Here is a 19,422-nt window from a genome sequence, read left to right as displayed (position 1 = left end):
TAATTCTTGACTTAACAACACATTATAAAAATTCCATTTATTTTTTATTTACAGACTCAAACTAAATGGCTAAAACTTCCATCAATAGAGTGTTCTTTTCATCTTTTGCTGCCCCCCATACAAGGGGGTGACTTGGGTATTGTCTTTGTGCTACTTTTCCACTGTTCTGGAGTTTTGGCCTTAAAAAAAACACAACAGCAATATAAACAATTATCTTGAAAATCAAATAAGAACAACTGAAGGTGTAATGCACTGTTTCTCTTAACCCTTTAACTCCCATGAGTGACCAAGATAGAATTTCTCCTTACAATATCTATACAACATCAAGTAGACAAGTGATGAGAATGAAGAAAAATATCAATTAGGGGATTATAAGTTGATACAATCCCAAATTCTTTAAACTACTATTACAAGACCTGTACAGAAGACAGTAAGGAGAATTACTAATGAGATCTTCAGAGTTAAAGGGTTAAAGGTCTGTCTACAGTTCTCCTTTTTCTCCCCAATGGTCTAAAGAGGAAGTCCACAAAGAAAGCACACAATAAGGAACCTATTTTAACTCTTGTCATACCCTACCCACCCCAGCCCTTTGCATTTGGGTATTACTTTGCCTTTGAGGGTAGCAAAGGGGGGGGGGGGGGGGGGAGAAAGGGGTCCTGATCCTGCCCTGCTTTGCACAAACAAATTTTGAAGAATTTATGTATCACATGGAGAAAAGGAAAACTTCAATCTCTCTTCTTGTGTACAAGATTTCAGGGAAATTTTGAGGTTTTCACAAAATGAAGAAAAAAATTCACGGGTCACGTATATTTGAAGAGACAAATCACACCTCATGCATAAATTCATGAATCATGCTCACCTTTCATAATATCTTAGTTATTTTGTAAATAAAGATGACTTGCTTTGGTTATCAACTCTTATCAATAAAGGGCAAAATTACTGAGCGCTGATTGGTTGAGAGAGAGGGCATTTTTTCTTAAACGAGGGCATTTTTAGTAATCAAGAGAGGGCATGATTACCTGTTAATGATTGGCTAATCCGTTGCATAGCAACCGTTCGTTATCTTGAAATAGACTGCGCGCATGATTTTCCTTCGTATAAATTTTGCCCTTTATTGATAAACAAGTAATCCCATGAGACCTCGTACTATTAAGGATTAATTGCACTTGAGTTTTCAAAATTTTCCAAATTGCCAATTTTGGAAAATTTTGAAAACTCTCATGCAATTAATCCTTAATAGTACTTGGCCTTATGTGATTACCTATACTAATCACCTGCTTCCTTACTGATGTATTTATATTGTCAGGAAAAATTACATATAAATTGCTTCCAGAAATTTAGGAATTAAATCTATTACCTGTATAGACAGAGCATGGACCCCAGTGGCCAACTCTTCCTTTAGGACTTCATTGACCAATCTGTGTCTCTGTTAGCCCAAAGATACAAGTGTAAATTCTCCAAACAATCTTGCATATATTATTTCTAACTTTAGGTCTGAGAATTAATGCATCAATCAATTCAAGCTTCAACATTCCTCTCCCAACCCACACCCCACCCCCACCCCCCATAACCCTCCTGGCATTTGAACCTTTTTTTTTTGGTTTGTTCAAATGCCTTACCCAATTTTTTGTAAAAAAAGGCTTCACACTTTTTAAAACTCCCAAGATCTGAATGTTAATTCTCCCCTCTAGCAGCTACACATTACCTTACAATTTAGTTTGGAGAATTTGGTGTTAGATTTCAACAACAACTTCTACCTGATAAGTCTGAGTATTCTCATTACCTGCTTGCTGGATAAAGTGTGAAGACTGTGGGGAGAATTTACATGTTAATCACTTCTGGGAGTTAAAGGGTTAATCAGTGCACTAACCAAGCTTTAAAACCTTGACCTTGTCGGCCTTTTCTTCTGAACCATTTTCTCATGTAAGTGGTCTATTTACCTTAACCTTTTCAGTCCTGTAAGTGACTAATGAGTAATTTCTCCTAACAATATCAATACAACATCAACCAAAGACATAATGAGAAGATAAAAATTATCAGCAGGGGCACATTATTTGATTTAACACCAAATTCTCACAGCTACAATCATAAGAAATGCATAGAAGATGGATAGGAGAATTTGTATTGAGATCATAGGAGCAAAAGGGTTAAACCCCTCCACTGCTGGAAAGACTTGACACTTTTGGTCCAACTTCCCCACCCCAGTCAGGCAAGGTTCAATTTCCCCTCAATTGGGGGGGGGGGGGGGTTTGAAGCTTAAAATTGACCTGTGCATAAATCAAACAAGTGTCCCTAGTTTTAATTTTTCTTTCAACTCATCACAATTCTGCTTGAAAATGCATTGATATTGTAGGGAGAAATTCTTTCTTTGTTGCTCCTGGGAGTGAAAGGGTCCAATAATAAAAAGACATTTAGAATAAACTCATTTGCGATTACTATTTTCACAGTCTTCAAATTTAATGACTACATTATCTATAGATTATACATCTCAAGCTCTCACCACCACTTAACCCTCTAATCCTTGAGAGTGACCAGTATCTAGTTTCTCCTTTCAATATCCCCAATGAATCAAACATTACGGTCATGAGAATACAGGAAATGATAATCAACTGATTACAAAGAACCACTTGATTGTTATACAAATTCTCCTCACCAGCACATTAGGAAATGTATAGAGAACAGTATGGAGAATATGCATGTTGATGGTGGGGTATAAAGGATTAAAAACTACAACAGAATCAAAATGATTTCCTACCTGAATTAACGGTTTGTCATTAAAATTTGAAGATACCACCACAACCTTAAAATGGGTTTCTGAACCTGAGAAATTCCAAAAAACACCATTTACATTAACTCCTTCACAACTTTTGTGATGTACTGATTATGTCACCCAATTTTCATGTTGTGCCTACATGACGTACTCAGCACATTAAAAGTTGGAGAGTAACAGTCAGATCTCCATCACTGGATATATAAAACAACCTTGCCTTAAAAAATTCTGAAAAATGATAAATTAATTCGCGTTGGCATTAGATCACTCAGTGTGATTGGTAATCAAGGGGTTAACCCTTTAACTGCTAAGAGTGACCAGCATCTAATTTCTCCTAACAATATCACCCTTGAATCACATATTAAGGATAAAGGAAATGGTCACCAGAGAAGGAACCTTTTGATTGGTAAATAAATTCTCCTTGTCAGCACCTTAGGAAATGTATAAAGAACAGTGTGGAGAAGATGCATACTGATGATAGGGTGTAAAAGAGATAATGAACAGCTGGGATATACTTTGCCTAACAGGTTATCTTTATGCCATTACTCTGACACAATTTCGAAATCATGACTTGTAAGGTTTTAACCCTTTAACTCCCAAGATCGTATTGTGAATTCTCCCCTCTGGCTGCAAGACATTTCTTTGTAAGTTAGTTACAAGAATTTGGTGTTTGATCAAGGTAACAACTGCTACCTAATAAGTTAAGGTTTCTCGTCACCTGTTTGTTGAATAATGTATAGATGCTGCTGGGAGAAGTTACATGCTGATCACCTCTGGGAGTCAAGGGTTCAATTCATCCATATAAATTGTATGAGCTTCCAAGAATATTTGTATTGCTATATTTAACAACTAAAAGAAGGGTACGAGCTTACTGTCAACAATGAAAGTAAAGCTTACCTTTTGGAACATTATGCATGTAACTTTCATTCATTACATCTAAGTAGACAGGCTGTAACAAAAAACATTGTAACACATTGCTGATTTTGCATTCATAAACATACTCAGAAGTTAACTGTTTGGCTCCTTTTAGTGACTGGAATCTAATTTCTTCCTACAATATCACCCCTGAATCAAACATTGAAGTTACGAGAAAAAAGGAAATGATCAGCTACTAAAAAAGCTCTTGATTGTTAAGCAAATTCTCCATTTCAGCACCTTAAGAAATGTATAGTGAACAGTATGGAGAATATGCATACTGATATTAGGGTGTAAAAAGGTTAATAAAAACAACCACCTTAAGTACCTTGAATTCCTTTGTTAGTTTTTCAGTAATTGATTGCTGGACTGACATCATGGCCTGATTGGAAAAATATGAAATAACACAAAAGAGGATTTGTATAATCCAATAAAAAAAACCTGCAAATTAGCCAATAAAGCTGATGATGTCATTTATGATAAATATACCAGTTTTGGCAGGAATTAAGAGTTTATGAGAGACTCTGGAAAGAAGTGGCCACAATATTGTTGTGAGAACAAAACCAAACTTCATACCAGCCTCACATAAGCTCACCATTCATTTCAAAGGAGCTACCTTGCAAAAGAAAAAAAAACCGACATAATTCCATAGTGGGGGGAGTTACTGCACTCCATCTCCCTACCCACCCCATCTAAGTCTTTCTATGTTTAGCTATGAGGAACCAATCCATTTTATGAGAATAACTGCTTAAGTTAGTGAAAGTTGTATATACCTGAGATGCAGTTGATAACAGATTTTTATTTCTTGGGTGTACAGTGGCTCGAAATATCCTAGCCAGATTACCTGAAAATGGAAAACAGATGTTATTTTTTGGGGAGCTGCTAACTTCATGAAGATCTCAGTTACTTCACCACCACCCCAACCCCCCTCTGACCTAAACGAAGACCCCCCTCCCTCCCCCCCCCCCCCACACACACACACACACACACACACACACTCCGACTTTCCCTTTGTTGATTGTTCTGTGTTGATACTACACCACAGGGACGTTTTTAGTCCGCTCTAGATCATCTCATTATTAAGCGTTTAGACTTGAAATCCAACCATAGCTTGCACTGAAAATCTTTAAGGAGAAGGGGTCCTTCTTCTTCGAATATTAGTGAAATTGACGGAAAAGTGATGCTAAAATAGCCAAGAATTAAATTGTAGAATTATTAAACGCTGTCCACAGCTGTTTATTTCAACCATCTAGGACTGAAAATCCGTGAAAAGAAAGTCCAAATCGATCTCAGATTTAACGTAGCAGAGACCATCTGTAGTTCAAGATGAGTACCTCTGATCATGGAGAAATGCTTTGTCGAAACACTTCGAAAATGGTTTCTACCCCAGCACAGAACGATCGACGATAGAATGTTTAGATCGTGTCGCCTTGAAGCAAACTGGCAAAGCACTATGGGTGTTACAAAGATGACACAGGCAGCCCAGTATAACCTTAGAGACTTATTGTTGCCAAGTGCACTAGTAAGGGAAAAGGTAGTTTTTTTTTTTAAAGAAGAGACACATTCAAACGATTTAAGTATTAATAGTAACTACGGTCGTAAAAATTTGCCAATTCGTCCGAATTACAATTCTAGCGCACGTGCTGGGCTGACATCAAATTGTCGAAGTTTTTCTCTGCGGTGAATCCGCCTTTTCCCCCGGAGTAGTCGATCAACGGGGCTTCATCTGTCCCATGTGAATATTACACCTAGAAGCAGAATGGTCCATAAAGATTTATCAGCGGTTACTGAAATCTTAATTTTTTAAAATTATGAATGGCTTAAGAAAGTGCTACCTTCCTTAGGGAATTCTGTTTTATAAAGACTTCTCGTTACCCAAGCGCGTAATGTAATCAGCCTACAGGAATGAATAAACATGTTTTACTTGTGCTTATAATGAGGGTCCAGTTCAAGACATCACGAATAACAAAAAGATATTCAGATAGCCGGCAGAATACACAAAAACTGTTAGAAGTTTCTTGGAAGTTTTCAGTAACCTAGCAGCATGACGGATCTTTATGTTTCTTCACGAACTCCTGCAGTTATAACGCAACATAGCGACTGAAGTCATCTGAAGCATAAACAAGTTGGCTAAGAGGACTAAGAGAGTTCACCGGCCGGAAAATCTATTCTGATCAGAACATATGGGTGATAAATATGGATGATTCACATAACTAAAATTAACTTATCAATCCAAAGTAATCATAACGACATTGTAGTTTCGTCCTTTCGATCTCTCGAGAATCTCTAGCATACTCTTGAATGCTGAGTATGGAAAACTCTGAAAGACTTGAAACAGATGAGGAAGCTACGGAATTTGTTCATCGGAGGGGCTCGTTGCGAGACTCTGAATCCTTCGATCACAAGGAAGATATTGAAATCCGGCCTTTTGAGAAAATCAGAGAGCTTCGTTTTAAAATCAGTGAAAACATAAATAACAATTCTCTGAGCCAAGTTGGGCGTAATGACGACGCTTTTCTGTTGATGTTCCTAAGAGCTCGACAGTACCTTGTGGACGAATCATTCAAACTTCTGTCCAATTACATTGAATTCCGCCAAAACAACGTTTCTTTGATGGAAAATCTATCAGCATGGGAGTTGAACCACGTGTTAGAAGACGGCCTTCCATGTGTTTTGCCATACACTGATCAAAATGGCGCTAAACTTATTGTTTTCTTCGCCGGCAATTGGGATAAAGATACTTACGGCACACTAGAGATTTTGAAGGCATTCATCTTAACCATGGAACGCTTGATTGATACAGACGAGGCGCAGCTCAATGGAATCGTAATAATTGCAGATTTTTCAGGCTGGAGTGCTACTCACACGTCCAATTTGACTGTTTCTTTTATTCGTCAAGTTTTCGCCATGTTCCAGGTATGTCAACTGAAATGAAGTCTTAAGCAAATGAATAAAGGGGGTAAGTTTCTTAAGAAATTTTATTGCTGCGTCGGTGGGGGGGAAGAGGTGGTATTTTGGAATTGTTTGGTTTTATCATTGTGATGTAAATTGACCGTCGTTAAGAGTTTACAAAGCTGAAGTTTAGAGCGTTAGTCCTTCGTAAGAGTGAATTGGGACAAATTGGCAGATGCCGTGACAGCTTTAGCTCAGCTCCATGTTTTGTTTCTTTAATAAAAAACGCGCCGAGTACATTGTTGAATTATATATGAACGCGGGAATTTTAAAGAACACGAGAGAAGTGCAGAGAAGCACGAGCCGAAGGCGAGTACCTCTCGCACTTCTCTCGTGTTCTTAAAAATTCCCAAGTGCTTATATAACTCAACAATGCTCGAGGAACAAGCTTGTTTATTTCTTTTATAAAATGTATTGTGAATTGTGCGATGATGTAGGCTGCGTGCGTTCTATCTCAACAGTGCGCTCGTGTGACGTAAGGCGCATGCTTTATGGAAATATAATGAACTCGTTCTGACCAATAACGGCGCGCGCATTTCTCTGAACATTTTATAAACTCTGATAGAGCATGCTCTTTCAACCATTGACAACGCGCGTTATATCCGAACTTTATTGTAATAAAGTAGAGGGCTGGAAAATAAACCTACTTTAGCTCCGCTTTTAGGCTTGGCTAAATCTATATATTAACGAGTTTCGTATTTATCTCTATCTTAGGATCACTACCCGGCGAGATTTGTCGCATTTCATTTTGTGAACGAACCCTGGTACGTAAAGGCTGGACTAACTTTAATGAAACCATTTATTCAGGAAAAGATGTGGAAGAGGGTAAGATTACGAAATATAGTTTACATGAATACTTTTAAGAGGGCGAATCCTCGATAGAAAGTCAAACTTAAATCGAATCTCTCTGGTAGAGAGGCGCTCAAGAAGAAAACAACTCTAGTAGAATTTAGTAAGTAAACGTGGCTCCTTCTTTGTGTACGTGTAGAAGACACAGGGATGCGTCACAATAGAACACCGCCTTAACTTAACAATTTCATTGTTTCCTCGTTCTTTTGTCTTTCTGTTCTTTCTTGTTTTACGTCAACTGCATTAGATTCTAATTCTAGATTCTGTATTAGGATCGCTTATATTCGTTTCTTCACCGCAGTGCACATATACGATTTTCATATATTTCCAGTAATTATTCACCACTTGGAAGGTTTGTTTGGATCCAACGTGATGACCAGCTCCCAATTGGCTTGTTAGCTCAACTGGTAGAGCGGTGCACCAGTATCGCAGAGGTCATGGGTTCAAATCCCGTACAGGCCTGAATTTTTTTCAGGTCTTATTTCAACTACTCGTTCAGTAGTGTTCATAGCTGCGAGGATCGCTTACTTCCGTAACCGTAAACCTGTTAGTTTTAACATCACAACTAGAAGGGCTCCATTCAGTCTTAAAAGGTTAAGTAAATTAATTCCTAATCTCCTACCGTGTAACTGAGTTTCACAAGTACTTGGCCGTAAAAGGTCTGGGTACGAGACTGCTTTGAAAAATTCCTTAAATGACTTTCCATTTCTAAAACGGTCAGTTTTCCGACTCCTTTTAGATACACTTACATGGTAACAATAAAGCGACACTTCACGACCACTGTCACCTGGACACACTGCCAGCAGAGTTTGGTGGAAATAAGCCCGCAGTGAACCGCACCTACTGGGCACGAGTATTACTCGATTTGGAGAAAACGAACCGAAGTCACGTGTACGGAGAAAACCCATTCAGAGGGTTGCTTAGCATGGATATTGACAAGTAAGAAATCCCACACGTGATTAACACGTGGTCATTCAGGCTTAGAGAGAGAGAAAACCTGGGGACTTGGCTTGCCAATTGAGAAGCGCTCGTACAAGTTTGGACAAGCCTAATTCATCAGCAGAAAAGATGCAGAGAGTAGCACACAGAGCTGTTGGTTTGCAAATTCATAGAGTGGTGGCAGTTGGAAAATTCTACTAAAATTGTAATATATTATCTGAAAAAGAAAGATTTCCTGAAACTAGTGGTTTCAGAACACGCAAGAGAAATAACAAAACTTGATGTTGTACAAATAAATAACCTTCATTTTGAAAAAATGCTATGAGAGCCAGTGCACTACACTCTGGGTTAAGAGGTCTGGGTATCGGTGTTGTACTCTTAGGCAAAACACTTTGCTTATACAGTGCCTCTCTACACCCAGGAGTATAAATAGATACTACCAGATTGTTGGTAAAGCCTGATGAAATGCTAGGATGGGGGCAGAGGGGGGAAATGAAGAGTAACCTGCAATGAGTTGGCATCCCTGTCTGGGGATTAGCAATTCTCTTGGGCCCAGTTGTATAAAGGACGGATATTGCTATCCAATGGATAAATTGCTATCTCAGGTGATAGCAAAACATACTGTGCCATCCACCCAGTAAAGATTTATCCAATGATAGCATTGTCTAAGCTTTGAATAAACAGAGCCTGATCTCTTCATACTACAAAGTGGGATACACGCCAACTGAATGAGTCACTTAACTTTGATTTTACTTTCGAAACTTCAGTAGGAAAAGTTAGCCACATAACAAACTGTCATTAAACTCTTTCAGAATAAAGTCACCTTGTTTCAAACACTATCTCAGTTTTGTGTATTTTTAAATGAAACCTAGTGATCCTAAGTCATCTGCACATAAGGATATGACAACTTGTGCTGCTTACAAACCAGGCAAACTGTTGCAATGGAGTGGTTGATGACTTTGATTCCACTTCACATCTGGAAAAAGTACCCATCAAAAAACAGAATTCTTCACATGTTTGAGTCCTGAAAAGGCAAAATTGAACCTACAGCCTTGCTGTATGCAAAAGATTTTTCACCAAAGCAAAGGATAGTAACTCCTTCCTGCAGCTAAAAAATCTTTGGCTGCACAGGGCATGTATACCCGTTCTGCTTGTTTTTTTAAGCATGCAAATAAGTTTCTCACTGACTGGTAAGTTAAGTCTGACATAAAGGCTCTAAAAACTATCAGCCATAAATTTGTGCACAATTTCTGCAGCATCTAAAAAAAAAGCTTGTTTTGTAAATCAAAGATATTTTGCTCTCTTTGCTGCAATCTCCCTCTCGGTACCAAATTCATAATATTGAGGTGCAAGGGTGTAAAGCCATGATGGATCAATCTTGGTGATATCTCGCATGTATTCCTTGGATGTCTGGAGCACTTCATGGTATATCACCCACTGTGGTGGAGTTTCCGTGTACAAGACAGATGTCGGGTGGATGTAGAGTGGATGGTCATCCCGCACAGTGCGGTACGACCCTGATGGATGTAAGCGTGCAGCATTAGCAAAGAATCCACTTACAATGCACTGACAGATTGAGTCAATGTCTCCATCACAAGAGACTAATGGCACTTTAAATTGTAAAAGGAGTTTCTTGAACTGTTCTCGGATTTTTACAGCATGGCAGAGTCCTTTGTAGTTCAGGAAGTTCTCATGACACCACTTTGAGCTTTTCTTAAACTTCACAAAGGCTTCATAAACATTCAGTAGAGTTATGTGATCTCCTTCATAGACAGAGAACTTTCTCTTGGCATTGTCAGCTGCAGCTTTCTGTTTGCTTGGGCTGACAAAGACATTCTGTATCTGCAGCATGGCTGCAATTGTAAGGATTTCTTCTGAACAACCAAAATCTCCTGATGACAGCAGCATTTTGGCTATCATTGGATCTGTAGGGAGCTCAGACATGTTTACTCCTAAGGGATCAGCTAACTTTCCATGCTGGTCAATTGCTCCAAGAGCATACAACAGTTCCAAACCACGTATCACACTCTGGGCAGGAGGACGCGCTGGGAAATTGAACCGGAGAATGTTGTCAATCCCCATGCATTTCAGTTGTAACATGACAGATGCCATGTTACATCTTTGCATTTCAGGCACAGTAGATGGTTTAAGACCATCAAAATCTTGCTCTGTATAGAGTCTGTACACCTTCCCTGACCTTACACGACCAGCCCTGCCAGCGCGCTGTTTTGCTGAAGCCTGTGATACTGGTACAACGACTAAACTTTCAACTCCAACTTTGGGAGAGTAAGCTCGCAACTTTACAAACCCACAGTCAATGACATATACAATTCCATTTATGGTAATAGATGCTTCAGCAATGTTTGTGGCCACTACAACCTTTCTTGTATGATGGGGAGTTGACTTGAAAACCAGCATTTGCTCTGAATGTGGAAGACCACTGTACATAGGCAGCACTTTAAGGTACTGAGAACCCTTAGGCTGTTCTCTCGCTCTCTCAATCAACTGAGCAACTACAGCTTCTACTTCATCTTGGCCTGTGACAAATGCAAGAATGTCACCATGGGCTTCCTCTTTGTGGATTCCCATGACAGTATCCACTGTTTCTTTTAAATAATCAGGAACAGGACTTAAAGTGTAATGTATTTCTGTGGGATAGGATCGTCCCTTAACTGACAAAATTGCTGCAGTATCCTTGCTGCGATCTTTGGTAATGTTGGTGTTGAAAAAATCTCTGAACATCTCTGCATCAAGAGTAGCAGAGGAAACGATAATCCTTAAATCTTTTCGCTTTTTCTTGATCTTTTTCAATAGCCCTATCATAATGTCAGTGTGCAGCGTTCTCTCGTGAGCTTCATCCAACATGATCACACTGTACTGTGATAATAAAGGGTCACTCATCGTTTCCCTCAACAACACACCATCTGTCACAAATTTCATACGAGTAATTTCTGGATTGCAACAGTCGTCAAATCGGATTGTATAACCAACTTCCTCGCCAATAAACGAACCTCTCTCCTCTGCGACTCTTGATGCTACAGTAACAACAGCCACTCTGCGAGGCTGTGTAATGCACACTTTCCATTTCCCTGCCGTCCAGCCACTCTCATGAAGATACTGAGGAATCTGTGTAGACTTTCCGCAGCCTGTTTCTCCAACGATTATCACAGTTTCGTATTTCTCTAAGAGATATAAGATATTCGTTCTGTGCATAAAAATCGGAAGCCTTTGCCTTTGAAGAGAAATGGATAATGAGCTGTTTGGATTGTAAACAGCTGCAGCTGCAGTGTCGTTATCATTAAGTGGTCTTTCTATCGCGACATCACCGCCAGGTTTTTCAGTGTCTGGTTTCCAAAAGCGTGGTTTAAAACTTGCCGAGCTGGCCGCCATTTTGGTTTTACCGCCGATCGAAATGTTTGCGCACACTCGATTTGGAATACCGCTACATCATTTGAGTCAGGGCTCAAATTCAGTAAACGCGTAAAGTCGCGAGGATTCGCGTTGATCCACTCAAGCTGTGATGAAGTGAATTTGTTCAAATTGTCGTTTAGAAGATGGCTCCACCTCGAAAAAGGGTGACTGGCGATCGAAAGAAGAGTAAGTTTGTTGATGATCTAATTTATAAACCAATTTTTTGAGAGAAAGCTGCATACTTTGCTGAAAATTCCTGTGAACAGCACGCAGGAAGCTGCAGAAATTGTATGGAATCGTAACAGTTGAACAATTAAGGGCAGCTGTCTAAAAATTTCTTATCAGTCCAATTAGTTACATATACCTCAGACATGTGCAAAAGGTATATATTTCTTTTTATAACCGTAGCAAAATTAAGCGTGGAAAACTCAGAAATAAAAACTATTTTTATTTTAGCGGCATATCAGGATTATTTGATGCATTATCGTACACACATTCATTAATTAAAATTAAGAAACTTTCACAACTATTCATTCGAATATATAAAACGTTGGTGTAATCAGTAAACTATAACAAACACTATTTCAGGAGAAAATATTTTTCATAGAGATAAACGATTCACAAAGATATTTTTTGTATGTTTTATTTTTTTGAACATGATAGTATACGTGGCTCTTTAATTTACCAAGACAGGTGTATTTGTCAAATCCTAAATGGTGATTAATAATTCATTAGTTGTCAGTTGAGATAAGGATTGACAATATTAACTGTTTTCTTTATTTCCTGTAGAGCAGTGAAATATACAACAGGATATGGGTATTTTCTTGAGAATTAACATCTGTAAACTTCATTTAGCTTTCTATGTTATTTTTTTGTCATTATTTTTTTAGTGTGAGTATGTAAATAAACATGAAAAGTTGCAAAACTTCATGACAAACCAGATTCCTTTCAAGAATTTTGCGTATTAATTTTATAAAATTGTCTTACATTTTAACCCTTAAACTCCCATGAGTGATCAAGAAAGGATTTCTCCTAACAATATAAGTACAATATCAAGCAAAAAAATGGTGAGAGTAAAGAAAAATAAACAATAGGGGATCATAAGTTAATCCAATCATAAATTCTCCAAACTAACACTATAAGAATTAATTGACAGACAGTAAGGAGAATTACTGTTGAGATCCTGAGAGTGAAAGGGTTCATGGGAAAATCTGTTGGATGTAAACCCCCAATATTGACTAGAGTCTAATATCTCATTACAATATCACCCCTAAATCACACATCAAGGTTAGGAGAATAAAAGAAATGATCAAAAACTAAAGGAGCTCTTGATGGTTAATCATATTCTTCTTGTCAGAAAATTCTTAGAAAAATTTATAGAGAACAGTTCAGAAAATATGCATACTGCAGATGTGATGGTGTAAAGGGTTATTAATGACTATCTTAATTTCATATCCTAGATGTTAATGATTCTACAACAAATAAATCAACAAAGACGTCAAGTAAATCTAGTGAGTCATCAAATTCTTCAATAATCAAGTGGATTGCTTTTGCAAGCATCATCCTAATCCTGGTATCACTTGTTGCGATATATTTATTCGGAAAAAATCAAGAGGACTCAAATTTAAATCAGAACTCAAGGCAAACCTTCAAAACAGAGACAGGATCACCTGAGAAGACAAAAAAGAAAACCAAAAAAACAAAACCATCAGATTCAAATGAGGCCATAACCAACAGCTACGATAAATCCATCGTGAAAGAACTTGACAAGGCACAGAGTATTTTAGACAAGAGTAACATAGCAGGTGCCTTACAAAAGTTTGAAGCTCTGACGAAGAAATATCCCAAGAGTCCAAGAGCTATGTATGGAAAGGCACAATCCTTAGATAAGTTGTCAGAACTAAGGCAAAGCAATGATATTCTTCAACAAAGCATAGAGGCTTATGGAAAAACAGCGGACATGCTGAACTGCCCCATGGAACTGAAACACAGAGCAGTGCGACGTCAGGCTGATAGGCTTAGTTTCCTGGGCAGGTCTAGTCAGGCAGCAAATGCTTTAAGGAGCCTGTTGAATGAGTTCCCAGGTGACATCAAGGTCATGAATGAATTGGGTGTGCAGTATTTGATGACAGGAAAGAACAGGGATGCAGAAAATATCTACAAACAGGTGAGTTTGGGAGTTAGTAGTGTTTTTGGATGAGGATGTTGTTGAAAACCTCCCACAAGAACCTCCAAACACAGTCAGTGTCATTATGATAATATCATTCTTAATTAGTAATGGAGACACCAGTAATTGTAATCTGGTTCCTGGAGCATTCCCCTCCTTTAACCCCTTCACTTTCAAGATCTTATCAGTAATTCTCCTTACTGTCTGCCATACAATTCTTATGATGTTACTTTGGAGAATTTGATATCAGATCAACGAATAATCCTGTATTTGATATTTTCTTTATTCTCATCACTTGTCTGCCTGACTGGTATTAATATTGTAAGGAGAAATTCTGTCTTGATCACCCATGGGAATTAAAGGGTTAATCAACTTATTGCTAAGATTAGGGAATTTATCAGCCTGTTTGATTAATAGTCTCTGATGGAAAGTTTTCATTTTTTTTTCTTTCTCAGGTGATAAATATGGATCCAAGAAATGGCTTTGCCCAGTCACACTTGGGCTTTATTCTTAAAACTGATCACTTGCGGTATATTGAAGCTATCCCTCTGCTACGTAATGGGATCTCGAGTGGTGAAGCAGGTGCTGATGATGGAAGATTTTATTTTCATCTGGGGGATGCTTTTACTAGAATTGGAAGACCAGATGAGGTGAGAAACCTTGTTCTAACTAAGTGCTGGGTCACACTATGCCAAAACTACCTTAAGTTTCATGTAAAAAATTTAGTTCTTTCTTTCCCAGATGACTGAAGATAGTTTGTGTGGCAGAAAAAGTTGATTTGTTTGTCCATAGAATCTAATTTCCTTTTTTAGCCAACTAATGGTGCATTGATTATTGCATGCAGTCCAAAGTATGTAAAGAAACAGGATGTTGATTGATTTCTCTTGCACAGGCTTACAAAGTATATGAGGAAGCTGCAGGAAAAGGAATATTCATGTCTGCTTTGCAACGTTCTTTGTACAATGCAGATACACCACTGACCGCACAACCGTGGTGGACACCAGAAGAAACTGGATATGAAAGAGCCATTCGGTACAGATATTAACCCTTTCATTCTCAAGATCTGACTGTTAACTCTTCCCTTTAGTTGCTAGACATTTCCTTCTAAACAAGTTACAAGAATTTGGTGTTAGATCTCTGGATAACAACTTCTACCTGATTAGCTTGAGTATTCTCATTACCTGTTTTCTGGATTATGTATGGATATTATAGGGAGAAATTATATGTTAATCACTTCTGAGAATGAAAGAGTTGATTTACAACCTTTATGAGCAGTTTGATTGGTGATGGTGAAAACTACTCTATGGCTGGACTATGACAGCAGTTTGATTGTGATGGTGAAAACTACTCTATGGCTGGACTATGACACAGCATTTTGCCTTGGCCAAGCAAAATATCACATACCCCTGAGTATTTTCAAGGAAAGGCATTGAGCATCACACTTTGATTCTCTCTTCAATTCTTTATGGCTGATGTCCAAAAATTCAGCTCAACAAAAATCCCTGACTCACTAACCCCTTAACCAGTTGAGGCTCAGAAGTGATTAACATGTAATTTCTCCCCATTGTATCCATACATTATCTAGCAAACAGGTAGTGAGAATACTCAAACTTATCAGATACAAGATATTATCTTGATGGAACACCAAATTCTCATAACCAATTTACAAAAAAAAGTGTAGCAGCTAGAGGAGAGAATTAACAATCAGATGATGGAGGTAAAGGTTTACTTAACCTACCTTTTTTGACTTGCATATGATAATCAACCAGGGCTCAATTGTATAAAGGTTAGATAACGCTATCCATGAGATAAATTGCTATCTTGCAGATAACTGATGGCAAACATATAGCATTATCCACTGGATAGAGTTTTGTCGAGTGGATAGTGTTATTCAACCTTTGAACAACTGGGGCCAGTTATATCTTCTTCAAACTTCTTTAACCTTTTAACTCCCGTGAGTGATCAGGACAGAATTTCTCCTGACCACATCTATACAATATCATGCAGAAAAGTGAGGAGAGTAAAGAAAGATATCAATTATGGGATTACTAATTGATCCAATACCAAATTCTCCAAACTAACATAATAAGAATCACTTAGCAGACAGTAAGGAGAATTAACAATAATATCTTGGGGTTTGTCATTTATGAAACAAGGAAACTTGAAGCCAACTGGGAGGTCATCAAAGATGAAGGAATATCGTTGCTAGACCAAAAGTCAGGAGGGTTTATACCAGAAGAAGAAAATCTCAGAGAACAAGGAGACTGGAAACAGTTCACTTTATACCAACGTGGCCGAAAGAACGCTGCAGCTTGTCAAAAGACACCACAGACTTGTGCTATCATTGATACCATCAAAGATGCCACCAGCTGTAAGAGAGGACAGGTATGTTTGGAACAACCTGGGGGTGAGGATCAAGAGGAGATCATGTTGTCTACTCACAATTTGAATCATTATTTGTCTCAAAAATAAAGTAAAAATGGGGTGGAAAAAGTCGTAAATTTTGTACATCACAATGTGCACCAAACCAGGGGAATGTTCTTATTTTGCCACTAGTAGTGTGTGATCATCAATTTTTGTTGAAGATAAGTTTATTTTAGGGATTTGTGCTTCGCTGTTTTTTGTTGCTTAGATCAAGTATTCTGTGATGCTACCTGGCACCCATGTCTGGCCCCACACAGGTCCTACAAACTGCAGACTACGCCTTCATCTTGGACTTGTTATTCCCAAAAATGTGGCTATAAGAGTTGGACGGGAAACAAGGTAATAATGATGATAATTTGTTGTGTTTGCTTACTTGTTTGAGCTGGCTGGCTCACCGACTGGGTGGCTGAATGGCTAACCGACCCACTTACCAAATTGACCATCAAACCCACTTACTGGCTGACTGAATGAATAACCAAATGACTGATGGACTGACTGAATGACTGATGGACGGACTGTCTGACTGTCGCACTGATTGACTGACCCAATGACTGACTGAATGGCAGAATGACTGACTGATTGACTGACTTATGACTGACTTACTGATTGAATCATTGACTGAATAAATGACAAAACAAATGACTCATTGACTGACTGACTCACGGAGTGAGTGATTGATTGACTGACTGAATGACTGAGTGACTGACAAGAGTGACTGAGTACTGACTGAATGATTGCATGACTGATACAATGACTGACCAGGAGAAATGAGTGATATACTGAAGGAGTATGCATTTTCTCATGTTTATCTTCCTTGTTCTTACAGAACTTGGGAAGAAGGCAAAGCACTAATCATTGACGACTCTTTTGACCATGAAGTTTGGCACAATGGTTCAACTTTTCGACTCATTCTTATTGTCGACTTTTGGCATCCAGACTTGACACCTCAACAAAGAGCTTCATTATCTCCCATTTAAGCCCAATTTTTACACATTTTTTAAGGTTGGCACATGAAGATTTGCCACAGTCTCAATGAGGAACTGTTTATAAGGGGTTATGGGGAACAAAGATGAACACCTTAACCCTGTGACTCCCATTGGTGACCAAAAAAGAATCTCTCCTTACTCTATCAAGACAATGTCAGGCAGACAAGTGACAGGAGTAAAGAAAATTATCTGTTAGTTGATCATAAGTTGATCTGATATCAAATTCTTCAAATTCACATGACAAGAATTGTATGGTAAACAGTAAAGATAATTATTTATGAGATTTTGGTAGTGAAAGGGTTTAAGTGGTAAACATGTTAAGTCTCCCTACAACATCAGTTCAGTATCTGGCCTGTTCCAGCTGCTCAGTTGCTAAACCAAAGCACAATAGGATCAATATCAGTATCTGGGCAACTGCCCACCAACCCCTCCCCTAACCCAACCTTAACCCTAATTTGCCATCAATCGACTGTTGTTGGGTTAGGGGAAGGGTAGGTGGGCAGTTGCCCAGATACTGATATTGATCCACGCAATAATAAAAAACGCAATAGTAGTAGAGGAGGAAACAAAGAGGGAGGTTTTGGTGGGGCTGCATAATGTTCTTTACCCAAGTATTCCTTGTGTTTTCACTTCTCTGCTACTATTACACCATTTGCTATTTTGCTGTGTTTTACAAACTGAAGGCCTAGAAAAGGCTCTTCATTATCTGTTAAACAGGTGACAGCTTAGCCTGATGATGGACAAGTACAAAAAAAATCAATCAAAAGGAGATTCATTTATTGATCCTGCTTTGCCTCTTTTACTGAGTTTTTCCTGCACTTGCTTCCCATTGAATTTATTGCTTTTTAACTCATTTTAGACATGGAAATAAAATTTTCACTTTTTTTCTTGTCCTCAATGAAAATAAAATTGTTAGAAAGTTATGTTATGTAGGCTTCTAGTAATTTGAAGCAAATTAGAAGCCTTTTCCATCATTTATCAGTTTTGTTGGAGATTAAGATATTTTAGCATGATTTTAGTAATATGTAATGATATATTTTGCATGTGGATTGTTCATATCAACAGGAACAATGTTGAAGGACAAGATTTAAATCTGTCAGAATGCACTGACCGCTAAAAAATCACAACAAACCCAGACTCAGCTTCAACAGTTGCTGGACATAAAAAAGTTTTGTGTCAAAGTGGTTTATTGTGTGTCCAAATTAAATGTAAGCTTTGTGATTAAATGTGATTTTTATGAATTATTGTCCACAAAAAAATGAATTTTTCTAGTAATCACACCTTTATACTTGAACAGATTTTGTATGTTTACCAACTTGTTAAATTCCACAACTTTCCAAAACCTTTTCAAGGACCTTACTGTATCTCTCGTGTGCAGTATGATCGATCAGTTTAGCAGGCAGTATCTCACTGTATGGCCTGCCAAATTCAGAAGTTTTTTTGAATTAGAATCTTCTTCTTTTTGAACCTAGAGATGTAGGATACCCTACTCTATTACTTTTTCCTTTTCCCCTTTCAGAAGGCTTTCAATATACATTTTGATGTGAGAGGATATGTGTTGACGTCCATACTTTAATTGATAAATTTTGAAAGTTTTAGTCTTTAGTTTCCTTTGTTATTGTTGCTGTTTTTTTTTACTTTTTTGCATGTAATTTTATTTCTGTACTGATTTTCATTGTTTGTGCATATGCATGATCTCCTTGTCATTTCCTCTGTTCAGTCAAACTTGTTAATATTGAAAACTCGGATCAATATCAGTATCTGGGCAACTGCCCACCTACCCCTCCCCTAACCCAACATTAACCTTAAGTTGTTGTCAATTGACTGTTGTTGAATTAGGGGAGGGGTAGGTGGGCAGTTGCCCAGATACTGATATTGATCCAAAAACTCTATTTTAATGTTCCCTCCCACCTCAGCTTTGCTATTTTGTGAGTAGGAATTGTTAGATATGTATTTTGATTGCTAAAATAAAAAGATTTTGTTTGTTTGTTTGTTGTGTTTTGTTTGTT

General features: G+C 38.0%; 4 protein-coding genes across 8 annotated transcripts; 2 read left to right on the top strand and 2 right to left on the bottom strand.

Annotated features, from left to right (window-relative positions):
- Positions 1-23: 23 nt before the first annotated feature.
- LOC113669793 (uncharacterized) lies at positions 24-6,564 on the bottom strand. Of its 5 annotated transcripts, none has more exons than XR_016184552.1 (7): positions 5,020-5,606; positions 4,459-4,529; positions 4,014-4,067; positions 3,668-3,719; positions 1,871-2,820; positions 1,358-1,426; positions 24-179 (listed from the first exon to the last, which is right to left on the bottom strand). XR_016184552.1 is itself a non-coding variant. In XM_089198831.1 (7 exons), exons 1-7 carry the CDS (start codon positions 6,453-6,455, stop codon positions 99-101), a joined length of 417 nt encoding a protein of 138 aa, XP_089054957.1. In that variant the 5' UTR covers positions 6,456-6,564; the 3' UTR covers positions 24-98. The 5 variants fall into 5 exon arrangements, 4 of the variants coding, with proteins under 4 accessions (XP_089054957.1, XP_089054962.1, XP_089054968.1 ...); XM_089198831.1 differs by lacking the exon at positions 5,020-5,606 and adding an exon at positions 6,431-6,564 and having other exon boundaries at positions 2,756-2,820; XM_089198836.1 differs by lacking the exon at positions 5,020-5,606 and adding an exon at positions 6,233-6,351 and having other exon boundaries at positions 2,756-2,820.
- Positions 5,334-9,259, top strand: LOC113669796 (clavesin-2-like). Its single transcript, XM_089198697.1, has 3 exons — positions 5,334-6,601; positions 7,352-7,462; positions 8,226-9,259. The coding sequence occupies exons 1-3, from the start codon at positions 5,987-5,989 to the stop codon at positions 8,427-8,429; spliced, it is 930 nt and encodes a 309-aa protein (XP_089054823.1). The 5' UTR covers positions 5,334-5,986; the 3' UTR covers positions 8,430-9,259.
- On the bottom strand, positions 9,155-11,845 carry LOC113669790 (putative ATP-dependent RNA helicase DHX35). The gene has a single exon (XM_027185867.2). It carries the CDS (start codon positions 11,813-11,815, stop codon positions 9,710-9,712), a length of 2,106 nt encoding a protein of 701 aa, XP_027041668.2. The 5' UTR covers positions 11,816-11,845; the 3' UTR covers positions 9,155-9,709.
- Positions 11,846-11,879: 34 nt separating this feature from the next.
- LOC113669792 (aspartyl/asparaginyl beta-hydroxylase) lies at positions 11,880-19,404 on the top strand. Its single transcript, XM_027185869.2, has 7 exons — positions 11,880-12,022; positions 13,297-14,003; positions 14,459-14,653; positions 14,896-15,035; positions 16,160-16,388; positions 16,636-16,766; positions 17,254-19,404. The coding sequence occupies exons 1-7, from the start codon at positions 11,980-11,982 to the stop codon at positions 17,402-17,404; spliced, it is 1,596 nt and encodes a 531-aa protein (XP_027041670.2). The 5' UTR covers positions 11,880-11,979; the 3' UTR covers positions 17,405-19,404.
- The last annotated feature ends 18 nt before the right edge of the window (positions 19,405-19,422 follow it).

The sequence above is a fragment of the Pocillopora damicornis genome, chromosome 1, assembly GCF_964200805.1.
Source record: "Pocillopora damicornis chromosome 1, jaPocDami1.2, whole genome shotgun sequence".
NCBI classification, from domain to species: domain Eukaryota; kingdom Metazoa; phylum Cnidaria; class Anthozoa; order Scleractinia; family Pocilloporidae; genus Pocillopora; species Pocillopora damicornis.
Note: the sequence above shows the minus strand (reverse complement) of the source record. Positions and strands in the feature narration are given on the sequence as shown.